At 43.3% G+C, this 12,188-nt stretch overlaps 1 protein-coding gene across 4 annotated transcripts in view; it reads left to right on the top strand.

Annotated features, from left to right (window-relative positions):
• The window catches only part of amot (angiomotin), a 60,802-nt gene extending 48,813 nt beyond the window's left edge, over positions 1 to 11,989 (top strand). For all 4 annotated transcript variants that reach the window (XM_086227188.1, XM_086227187.1, XM_086227185.1 and 1 more), the window contains 8 exons: positions 2,251 to 2,343; positions 2,528 to 2,673; positions 4,546 to 4,695; positions 5,599 to 5,795; positions 6,045 to 6,173; positions 6,618 to 6,856; positions 6,937 to 7,191; positions 8,656 to 11,989. In XM_086227188.1, coding sequence (XP_086083314.1) covers positions 2,251 to 2,343; positions 2,528 to 2,673; positions 4,546 to 4,695; positions 5,599 to 5,795; positions 6,045 to 6,173; positions 6,618 to 6,856; positions 6,937 to 7,191; positions 8,656 to 8,789 — 1,343 coding nt within the window. In that variant the 3' untranslated portion in view covers positions 8,790 to 11,989. The remainder of the gene's footprint in view (positions 1 to 2,250; positions 2,344 to 2,527; positions 2,674 to 4,545; positions 4,696 to 5,598; positions 5,796 to 6,044; positions 6,174 to 6,617; positions 6,857 to 6,936; positions 7,192 to 8,655) is intronic.
• The last annotated feature ends 199 nt before the right edge of the window (positions 11,990 to 12,188 follow it).

The following is a 12,188-nucleotide window of genomic DNA, read 5'->3' as shown; positions in this document are numbered from 1 at the left end:
ACTCACGAGTCTGGTAGACACGCATGGTTAAGTATTGTTTGGTAGCCTGAAATCAGGTATAAAAGGCAAGCAGAAAAATGCAGTGTGGAGAGAAATTACAGCTGCAGTCAACAGTGTTTCCACAGTGGCCTGTGTGCGCGTGTAAGCGCGATTGAAACATCTCTCCTGCTCTTTCTGGGGATTTGCCAGAGGTGTAATGAGGCGTTCGGCCAGAGGATAGCCACTCATCACTCCCATCATTTGAATAGGCGACCGACTTAAGTTTCACATTAAAAATCTGTTAATGAAGTAATTACTTTCAATTACAGCATTGTTTGTCGACCTATGCCTAATTAAAGCAGCGTTCCATGCACCAACTCAAATTGAAAGGGTAATCAGGTACACAATTATGTATATAAAATCATTTTTCAATTAAGAAGCTACACATTTACCATAAGGGTTTGTCGTGATGCTCACGTTTGAAATTGATAAATGCCACAGTTTGCATAGAATTGAATGTACGCAGATTTTAAGCTTCTTTTCTGTCGTCGGCTTGTTTGATTAATGAGGGCCATGGGCTCCAGTTTTTGCTACTTGGCAACAACTAAATCTGTACCGGGAATGATTCAAGGAAGACATGGTGAAAAATAGCTGCTCAAACAGGTGAAAAGAAAGAGGCAAACATAAAAATCTTCCATTCTTCCAAGTTCCCATTTCACAAGTTTCCAAAAATCCCCCATAAGTGTTCAGACCACAAAGTCTGCAGTGTGTGATTTTCATGCTCACGAGACATTCTTGTCCTCTATGGACATGGGACATATTAGGACATTGTTTCTCAACTCATTTATTTAGCTTCTTCCTTAAAGCGATGTTTCACCCAAAGTGTGCATTTTGCTTTTTAACGTACTTACATCTACCCAGTGTTTTTTCTTGGTTCCTTTCTTGGTTCTTCTTAGCTTGTAGCTTATGGATACTGATGGCCTCCAAGTACAAACTTAATGTTGTACAAAACCATCAGTTTAGGTGATTTTACAAGGTTGAGTCCATTGCATGGTTTGTTGAAGCTTGTCACCACAACATTCAGTCCCCCTCCTCTGTGGCTCAGTGGCGCTTGAAGCATACCCCCTTCCCCCTAACAACAGAACTCAGGCTAACCGCTGGCTAGCACAAGCTAACCACTGGGAAACATACATTAAACTCTGACTAGGACTAGCAAACTGCAGGCTAGCACAAGCTACATGTTGGCTAGCACAAGCTGAACACTGCCTAGCGTGAGCATAACGCCAGCTAGGATAAGCAAACTGCAGGCTTGGACAGGCTAAATCGTGACTAGCACAAGCAAACCGCTGGTGTTTGTCACTTCCCTGTCCAGCAGAAAGCAGCCCAACTCCTCATCACTCGTCATCCCCAGCCTCTCAGCCTTCAGTATTTGAAAGTGAGTGAAAGCCACACTGAGATTCACTCTCATTCTGGAATGAGCTTCATCTGCTTTCCTCAGGAGGGCTGTATTTCCTTTCCTTCACTGTTCTGTGCACGTCTGCCATTTTCTCAGGGTCCATTTTATTGTTTCATCCACGCCAACCTCACCTGCATTTGTCCTGGTTTGGGGCCGCAAAAAAAGATCATTGAAATCCAGCGCTCTGCAGTCACTGCTCAATGTAAAATACAAGTTTTGGGTGAAATGATGCTTTAAAGGTGTCATTTCTGCTGAAAATCTGGGACTATTTATTTATTAACAGATGCGTGTGTATCACACAGAGTTAAATCCAATCTAATCACCGTCTGGGGACAAAATTGTTTTCCATTTAGTTGCTTTTACTACAAAATATTTGAAAAAGATCACTACAAGTGAGCATTTCTTGCTATTTTTGTGAAAATGAAGTTGTTCAGCAATTACTGGAAGGTCTTTTAAGCTTGGCTCAGTAATTAACTGGGAGATCAAAGGAGCTTCTGTAGTCCATTTTCTTTGATCCAAGCTGGTGCTTGCTTGCTTTTTACACTGTCCTTGATTATACTCACCAATTTTTGTTGCCACAGTATGGAACCACTTCTTCCATTCAAGAAATCCAGTTGAAAACAACTGAATATAGTTTTAACTTCTGTTATCAAGAGTCCAAAACTGAAGTCCGCCAGGACACAAAAGTTGCAAATCTCCCAATTTTCTGAATGAAGATTCATGCAACAACTAATTAAAAATTTATCATGTGATGGCATGAAGTCAGACTCTTGATGACTTGGCATCGTTTGTGTTGTGTGTCCTTGTTTTTAAAGAGCGCATGGAGACGGCCAATAAACAGCTGGCAGCCAAAGAGTGTGATGGCTCAGAGGACAACCGCAAGACCATCTCCCAGCTGCTCACACAGAGTGAGAACCCCAAAACTCAGATCTGCTTCTGTGTGACTCTGTAAAGACTCAGAACCCTAATGTGACTGTTTTGTAGTTTAATAAAGTAAAAAGAAAAAAGAAAAAAAAAGATAATAATAGTAGACCTTACAAAAACGGGGATGAAAGACAGTGTGTTCGTGTCTTTGTGTGCACCTCTGTTCAGACAAAGAGACGCTCCGTGAGAAGGAAAAACTGGAGATGGAGCTGAACGCACTACGCTCCACCACAGAGGACCAGAGGAGACACATTGAAATTAGAGATCAGGCACTCAACAACGCCCAGGCCAAAGTAGTCAAGCTGGAGGAAGAGGTGAGAATACTACCTGTCACTTTGGTTTACTGCTGGTTGTCCCCCGTCACCATAAATGTATTGTTGTGGTGTGTTGTGTTCATATATTTCCACTGTGACAGTTTACTCCCATTACCTTCCTAGTTATTGTTGTTACTGGCCATTACATTGTGTCTGTCCTGTTGAGTCCATCAGTACAGAACAGGAAACAGCCTGTCAAAACAAAACAGCTGCAGATGGCCCCAGATGTGATCCCATCAGAAGTGGTCAGCCTGGCTGAGTTTGTTCAAACTTGGCTTTAAAATGAGTCCCTACATCCATCTCCTGTGATGGGGTCTCACCTCCCCACATAGTTTGATTAAACGCGTAGGATACATGCATTTACAATATTTTAGTCTGTATTTACCCACGGCAGTTCTATTTAGTGCAAGCAACACATGCCAGGATGTTGCTCAGATGATGCAGAGATGAAACGTGTGAATTTTTTTTTTACAGACACCTTTATGTGGTGGTTCATACCAAGAAATATGAGCCAATGTTTTTCAATAAACGAACCATGAAATTACAAGTGTATTTCAGTGTACTGCAAATGTGTCTAATTTAATGGGTAGACATGTCAAACATAAATTACATCACCTGCTGTAATTAAGCTAGATGTATTCACAAGAGGGCGGCACGGTGGTGGTGTTGGCCCTGCCATGGACTGGTGACCCGTCCAGGGTGAACCCTCCCTCTCGCCTGAAGGCTGCTGGGATAGGCTCCACCCCCCCATGACCCTTAACAGGATGAGCAGTAGAAGATGGATGGATATTCACAAGATATTCTATATCTTTAAAATAAACCATTCCATTTTTTTATATTTTATTTATTATTCATTAGCCTACTTCACATTGTGTGATTTCATGTGTAGTATATTAAATAGAACTTCGTAAATGATATTCCCTGAGGACGTTGAATGATGTAAAAAAAAGTGTTTGCTATACTTTCCCACTATATAGTTAGCTATACTTTATTGTGAGAAGTTGAACAGGTGAGGAGAAAATGACAGTGCAGGAGAAACGACATTTTTTGGCCAGGTACACAGAGAGGGTGTGGAGCAGTGTGCTGCTGCTGCTGCTGCTGCTGCTGCTGGAGTGGTCACCATGGTAACAACTCAGCAGCAGGAAGCAGGAAGTGGCATGTGCAGTCTGAGTAGTACGTTGGAATTGAAGCATGCTATTGAGATTTACTCAAATATGTGCCGAATTTAAGTGTACTTTTTGAGTATATGGTGTTTAGTATGGCATTTCACTCTTTAGTAAGAGAGCAAGAGGTGCACCTGTGGATACTTTCCTCGTGTTTCGGGAAGTACAAACCAGATCTGAGCATGTCCCAAACAAAACAAACCACCTAAGATGTTTGATGCAACCATATTGATCTCTGTATATGAGCTTTAAACATGATCCGACATTGTGATAAGATGCCACTGTTAACATGCTCAGTCATAATTCCACTTAAATAAAGGACATCGGAAGATGAGGCAGTCCTTCAGTGTGGCTCAGGATAGAATTTCTTACACACTGCTGACAAAATGTGGGTCCGTGTGGCCCAGACCAGAATGTGGTTTCAGTGATCAGATCTCAGGACACATTCAGGCTACCTGGAGTGTGTTCACACCTGGTATCAAAGTTGTCCACTCATGATTGGACGTATCTTCATACCAGGTGTGTACAGAGTTCCTCTCAGCTCTCTTTTCTCTTTGCTAACAGTCACTTTGATTGAAATCACTGTTGTTAAGCAGCAGCATTTAAAAAGGTAGAGATTCCAGGGGCACCAAACCTGGCTGGGACAAGTGATGCTATGTTGTAGTTGACACTTGTGTGTGTGTGTGTGTGTGTGGGGGGGGGCACACAGCTAAAGAAGAAGCAGGTTTATGTGGAGAAGGTGGAGAGGATGCAGCAGGCTCTTGCTCAGCTCCAAGCAGCCTGTGAGAAGAGAGAACAACTCGAGCATCGTCTCCGTACCAGACTGGAGCGAGAGCTGGAGTCGCTCCGCATGCAGCAGGTAACACCACCAGTGAGGGCCATGCAAAGCTCTATACGTCATCACAGGGACCTTCTGAAGAAGATAGGGAGCCAGTGAAGACTAGCCTTGGTAGACAAGACGATATAAAAGTATGGATTAACAATTCCATCTCCATTTGACACACAACAGGCCTTAACTTGGCAATGTTCCTTTGCTGGTAAAAGCAGGAGCAGACCAAAGACCCAACATGTTTCTCAAGATTTACAGCTTAACCCATAGAGGGTTTAACTAGTGACCCACAAGCATCATTTACAGTGGACACAACACTGGACCAGGACGTCTGTTTTATCTGAATGAACTGCAAAAAGTTGGGATCCATTTGGATTAACTGGAGCATATTAATCAACCAATAGAGCAGACCTATAAATAAGTCAAACTTGCTTTTCTGTGCTTGTTCAGTAGAATAAAGCGTTTAAATAAATACCCTCAGGTGTATTAGTACACCTGAAGAAGGACCCTGACCTAAACTTGCAACAAAATGAGCTCTTTTTTTGGTTCAGATAGTGTGCAGGTGGACTATTCAGGTGGTCAAGATATTTTTTTCTGATGAATCTTTGTCTTCTACCAAACCATAACTCTTTACAATTGCTGTTCATATGCACAATGTAAAGTTCAAGTACCAGTAAAGTGAAACTCTGCCTGGACCATAGTCAGTTATTGGGAGCTCCAATTTTCTGATTGCAAAATGTCACCGATTCACTCAGAGAACATAAAAGTCTGTAGTGATGCTAGCAGGTGGGTGTGGCTGCGCTTGGGTAGAGTTATCGATGTCTGTACAATCCATATTTGTTGCAGTATTTCTATCCACACTAAAACAGTCGCTCATTGCAAAATAAAAATCCTATCAATCTAAAAGCTCTCTGTGTCTTTGATCCATGGCAGCGTCAGGGGGGCAGCCAGAGCAACGGCTCGCTCCCATCTGAGTACAACGCCACAGCGCTGATGGAGCACCTTCGGGAGAAAGAGGAGCGAATCCTGGCCCTGGAAGCTGACATGACCAAGTGGGAGCAGAAGTACCTTGAGGAGAGTGTGATGAGGCAGTTCGCCCTGGACGCTGCTGCTTCTGTTGCCACTCAGAGGTAGAAGTGCAGAACAGCCGACATTCATTGTATGAGCATGAAAAACATCCTTCTGCAAAAGACATGCGATGACTCCTGACTTGTCCTTCTCACCAGCTCACCTCCACCACAGTCCTCAGCAGTAATGCAAACAGATACTCACGCAGTATCAACTGGCTTCAATTAAATTTCTCCTCTTTCTACACTATCAAAGCGCTGTAAACACATTTGACGTGACATTGTGTTAAACAACTGCCTCCTGTGTTGCAGGGACACATCTGCAGCCGTGATAAGCCACTCCCCCAGCAGCAGCTACGAAACATCAGTGGAGGCTCGAATCCAGAAGGAAGAAGAGGAGATTCTCATGGCTAATCGCCGCTGCCTGGACATGGAAAGCAGGCAAGATGTTTGGTTTGGTTCTGGAGGTTTTACAGCAACCAAGCAAGCTTGGTTCTATTCATGGGGTCCAAAGTTGTATGTCTTTAGTTTTAAGGAGTGAGTCAGGGCAAGTCAATTTGTTTGTCTGGTGCCAAATCACAACAGAAGTGATCTCATGACACTTAACAAGTAGAGCAGGTCCAGTACCACAGTCCTTCAGTGAATCTACACCCAACAATTCTCCATCAGCAAGTAACTGGTGCATGTGGAGATGGACTACCAGTTGTATCCACATGGGAGTAAAGCAAATAACAAGCACGCGTTATCCAGCTAACAGAGACCTGCAAGTACAAGTAACATGAGGGGCCTCCAGTCTGAACACATCAGTCGTATGTCACAGTAACCGTGGCTCCATCCTCTTCCTCATCATTTCCTCATGCTCTTCCTCATACTCTGCTCCTCCAGGATCAAGAACCTACATGCCCAGATCATAGAGAAAGATGCTATGATCAAGGTGCTCCACCAGCGCTCCAAGAAGGAGCCCATCAAGTCAGATGGGCCACCTATAATGAGGCCTTCAAAGTCTCTGATGTCCATCTCCAACACTGGATCTAGTGGTTCAGGACTGCTCTCCCACAGCCTGGGACTCAGTAGCTCCCCCATTACTGAAGAACGCAAGGACACCAGCTGGAAGGGGAGTCTGGGTAAGAACCAGATGACGTTTTTGGCTCCGGCAGAAACAGGCTGACTTGAAGTAAAACTTGTGCTCTTTACATTCCTGTAGGGGTTCTTCTGGGTCCAGAGTTCCGCACTGAGTCTCTCAGAACAGATTCAATCTCATCATCCCCCTCCCCAGTGCTTCCTTCCACTCCAATGACAGCAGGCCACTCGAAGACCGGCAGCAGGGACAGTTGCACGCAGACCGAGAAGGGCCAGAGTCAGGAAACCAGCAAACCCAGCACGCCAGCCCTGCAGAGCATGACACTGCCCGCACGTCTGTCCAGCCCCAGTCCTGTGTACATCCCAGACCGCATAGCAGGTCAGATCCCTCTGTCTGTCACACATCTTAGATTGAGCTGGCTAATGCTAAATGCTAATGCTCTGAGGCCTCATTTAGAAAAGAAAAAAAAGTATATTGGATCCTTACTCAAAGTTTAAATGCACACAAACATGGAGGCCTGATACGAATAACAGCAAGACGATATGAAACTTCCCTTTTCAGCAGGGTCTAGTAGAGTCCACATCTTTACACCCAGCAGCTCCGTATAACACAAACACTTAACGCTAAAAATAATGACAGTACATTAATACGATGTCAACTGGATATGCAGCTGCTCCACAAAAGACGATGCATTTGATAGTTTGTAAATGGATGTTTTGCACAGTTTTACAGTTAGTAGTCAACGTTAAATGCAATATATCCAGACTCTGCATGTGCAGATGGTGAAGTTGAAGCACTTAAAGTGGCAGGGGAAGGTGGAATGTGTGTGGCGTGGTGTCTCCTGAGAGCTCTGTGCAGCTCACAGCTCCTGGTCACTGCTGTGATTGACACACAAACACTTCAGTGGTACTTATTGATACTCACAGCATTAGATGATATTACTCATTTATTTAATTCTTAAGTGTGATCATGGGTTTGTACCAGCCGTGGTGGTGGTGGTGATGACGATGATGATGCTGATGATGATGATCTCCTCGGTGCTCCGGAGGGGGGAAGTGTGACACAGGGAGAAATCACTGATGATTTCTGAAACTGTTTGGAATTACAGTCGGCTTCTACCATTTATTTCATGCAGCCCATCGTTGTTTATAGAGTGTACTCACATCTTGTCCTCTCCAAGTGGACCAACAGAAAATGAGCTCAGTTCTTTTTGAGCTCACATTTATCAGTTGGAATTGGACTTAGTTCTCTCACTGGTCCCCTTCAGCTCTGGGGACGTAGTCCTCTTTCTTTTCACACTATCTGGAGCTCAGACCTTGACTGCTTTGGATCATGGGTAATTTTCACTTAGAACAAGATAGCTGCTGCTATATGATCTGTGTATGGCAAGCCTAGAGGGCTGTAATACAAAGACAAAGTGAACCTGGAGAGTTTTCGTGTTCACAATCCACAGATTAGCAGAACACAACCGAGACTGTGAACTGAACTGAACTCAGATCACTTTAGTTTTCACATAAATTGCTTGTTTTATTTTATGTGGGTATTAATCTCAGTGTTGACTTTTTTTTTTTACCAGATTATTATTTTAGTAAATGTGTGTGAAAAAGCTCAGGATATTTTCGGATGGGACATCTTTTACGGTGTCTCTCTGTTCTTCTGTCTGTCTAAGACCATCTAAAAGCAGCTTAGGAAGTGGAACAGTGAACAGATGAGTATCAAGGGACTCTATAGAAGATAGTGACTGGTCTCAGATGCAGTATTGCAGTATAATATTGGCTGTATCTCATTGATTCTGAGTGATATTTTGACTTGTTTTCATGTTCTTGGTTTGTCTTTTTGCAGACGTTCCAGTGTTTCTCAGCAGTACCCTGGAGAGGAGGGTTCCCATCCAGTCGCATTCACAGCAACAAGCCCCGCCACCTGCCCCACCCACCCAACAAGAAGTTGACAATGACATGGTGGAGATCCTGATTTGACCCCATGACCTCATTGTCCAAATGCGTGGATGTAAGGCAGCTCCATTGGAACGAAGATCCCGTCAGACTTGTCAAAGGCAGACGACGCTGCAGGTGACTGGCAGATGTCACGTTTACACTCCGTGTTCATTGAAGCACTTCCAGCATGACTGGGGATTTGACACATTTCCTTCATTCTGTCACTGACCTCCTGCCCTGTTTAAAACGTAAACAACTGTGAATAGTGCTCATGACACACACATCTCAAAATAATTACCATCTAATTGATCATCAAAGCAGTAGATTTATTTTCTTTCATCTGTCTCATTAATTAAGTCATTGTCTTGACTGGAAGCGAAAAAGGTCAAAGTCCAGAGCTTCATATTCATTTTCTGATGCAAGACGGTATTTGGAGATTTTTGGTTCACAAAATGGTTGAATGTTTGAAGGTGAATGCAAGTTTCCCTGTAAAACGTCAACACACGAGCTCAGAAAAGACACTTGGAGATGGAAAAAGAAGATCTGCTTCTACTTAGGCTCATTCAACAAACTATACAGGTGTATAGATATTTTAATGTTGAATTAAAGATGAAGTCCCTTTTTTTGGTGACTTTATCTCATGTCTGGTGTAAACCACAGCGGCGGTGTCATTGCTAGTCTCAGACCGTGCTCATTCTCTGCTCCAGTGCCAATGTTGGCTCAGTCGCTTGCACCCGTCTGTGTGCCCATGAGTGTATCTGTCTTAAAATATTGCTGCCACATTCCTATCTTCATGCAGCACAAAGCATTTGTGCCATTGACCAACAATAACGATGTATAAAGGAACTATTCAGACATGAAGTGGTTCATAACAGGAGTACATTCTGTTAGTGTCAGCAACTCAGCAGCTCATGTGCTTCTGCTGCCCTCCATTAGCCTCCATTCAAAGCTGTGTTCACTGCAGTGCTCTCCTAACAGCAGAGCATGAAGCACAGCAGCGTTAACTGATTCAGTTTCAACTCAAGTATTGCTGGACTCAGCCTCTTATCTCTATAATCTCACTCCAGCGTCCCTGCAGCAGGTATTGTGGGACATTTAAGTAGCAAAACCAAACTGCAGTTGACAGAGGAACCACAGTGAAACATTTTGCTTCTGAATTTTTTTAGACAGAAAAGGAAAGAAAACATTCCTTCTCTCCAGCTTGCAGAGTTTGTTTGTCAGTGGCAGATGGTAAAATTTACATGATGTCTTAAACACACCTGAGATTACTTTAGCAACTCATCGTGTTTGTGACATTGACACTGCTCACGTTCGACTAATTCAGATGGACTGAACGCCCCAAAGTTGCACCTGTGCCATCAGCTTCGGAACCATTCATGTCCTACACTATATCACCTAAATAGGGTCCAGAGGCTTTTTACTATTTATACTATTCTGAGGACTTTCTTGATCTTCATCTTTTAAGTTTAGCAGTAACAGAATTTTATTCTTCTGCCAACGTGCCAGCGACCACGTCGCTGTAAGAGAGCAGCGTGTAAACTCTCCTGTCCGGTGTCGCTGCTTAGTTGGACCAAATCTAACCGCTACCTTTCAGTTGCATTTATTGCACTAGTTATTATTTTTTTCTTGTTTTTTTGTTTTGTTTTTTTGTCTTATTACTTAAACACGTCTGACATTAGGTATTGTATTTATGTGTAATGTTTTTTGAACGATATTTAGACATGGCACTGGGTAATCAAAAGTATCAAACACTCTTAACATTGTCAGCGTGCAATGGCCCGTGTAGCTGAAGGGTCCCAGAGAGGGGGCTTTCAGCTCTGTTGCATTTCCAGGGCCACTGACTGCAAGTGTCATACACGCGTTTGACCTTGTTTAAAGCAGCACTTCAGCAGCCTTGTTTGGATCTGTGGCAGGAGAGCGTGACAGTTAATTCTGCTACATGCATGACCCCACGGGTTGGGGTCACTCTCAAACAGCAGAGGCTCTTTAAGTGGGAGCTCAGGGGTTTGATTGGGAGGTGTTGCTTGTCATGTGACCTAGACAATGATGGTTTGTAGCCTAAACGTGCTCCGCTCCATCTGGGTGCTTGTGTCAGAGCTGGCGAAGGTTCCAGATGGACAAATTGCTGCATTGATGTGCCTCCACTGCCTCTAACTGCAGCTTCACATGGCGAGCAGCGAGGCCGTCAACATTCATCCTGAGTGTGCGAGGATTGGACATACACATGCGTATGAGACAGACACCCACAAGGTTCTTCTAGAGAGTTCTTTTTTGTTATGCAAACAGTAACCTATCGTGTTTTGTTCTTGTTGCGTATTCCTTCATGTTGTAAACATCAGCATCAACCAACGTTGTGTTGCATGGTATGACAGAGTGTTAGGAAGCCATTCCCTCTTATTTTCACGTCATATATATGCACCCACCTAGAAGACCAATTCTTTCAGACACCTTGGTCCGTGTGTCTCTTTGTTTTTAATGTACATTGTTCCATTATGTTTGGGAACTAATGTTCAGTAGGAACCAAAGTGGTGATTGTATTCTCTGGGACTCTCAATAGCAGTGTACATAGTTTAGTACTTGACTCTGACCCACAGGGATCAAGCGTCCCCCGGATGCTGGTCCGGCTGCTTGCTGAGACGTTGGCAGAGTGTGTGACTGCACAGTTGAAAGTTCTTTTCCGTCCAATGTTTCCACATAATTCAGCATTTCGCCTCCCATTTGAGTATCATCACATTCTGCATTGTGACAGAATCAACTGGATATACTTCATGATGAATATTTAGGCACTTGTTTTACTATCACTTTCATCTATTTAAAATGTTTGCCAATAAAATTATGAAAATCATGAAGGCTACTTTCAAATGGCATTTTGACTGACTTGAGGTTTGATTTGATGTGATGTAGCTGATCGTCAAAGTGCAGCTACAGCAAAGGTATAACTGCCAGTCTGCCATTTTATTAGCATTATGATCATTTTGGTAAGTTCTCTACTAACGTTTAATCACCCTGCATGTCTGTTAGATTACAGTGGTTCCCTCTGATTTGGCTGATCTGGCAACGGGAAACTAAACATGTGATGTCTTGTTAAAAAAGTGGTGTCGTTTATGTGGATCATTCCCCGATTTCATTTCTCCAGTCATTTTTAATAAGCTGGAGTCACACTGTTGCCCTAAATGTCATCATGTCAACCGAAGCAGCAGCTGAAAAAAAAAAAAAAGCAAAAACAAAGCATGAGCCACAAAGTCACTATCGCTCATCACGGTTCTCATTTTGTGCTTATTTCGTTTCCATCCAGGTTAGTGTTGCAAGGTCCAAGATATTCACTTCAAAACCAAAAACAACAACAAAAAAACATAGGACCAAAGAAGCTCACTGAAGCGAACAGACGGTGTCGTTTCATTGAAGGCAGTTTCATCAGGGGGATGCTAATTGGAGTGCACT

This window comes from Aulostomus chinensis, chromosome 15 (genome assembly GCF_037954235.1).
Source record: "Aulostomus chinensis isolate RoL2024-O1b breed Wild chromosome 15, RoL_Achi_v1.0, whole genome shotgun sequence".
Classification (NCBI taxonomy): domain Eukaryota; kingdom Metazoa; phylum Chordata; class Actinopteri; order Syngnathiformes; family Aulostomidae; genus Aulostomus; species Aulostomus chinensis.
This window is presented reverse-complemented; position numbering and strand designations above follow the sequence as displayed.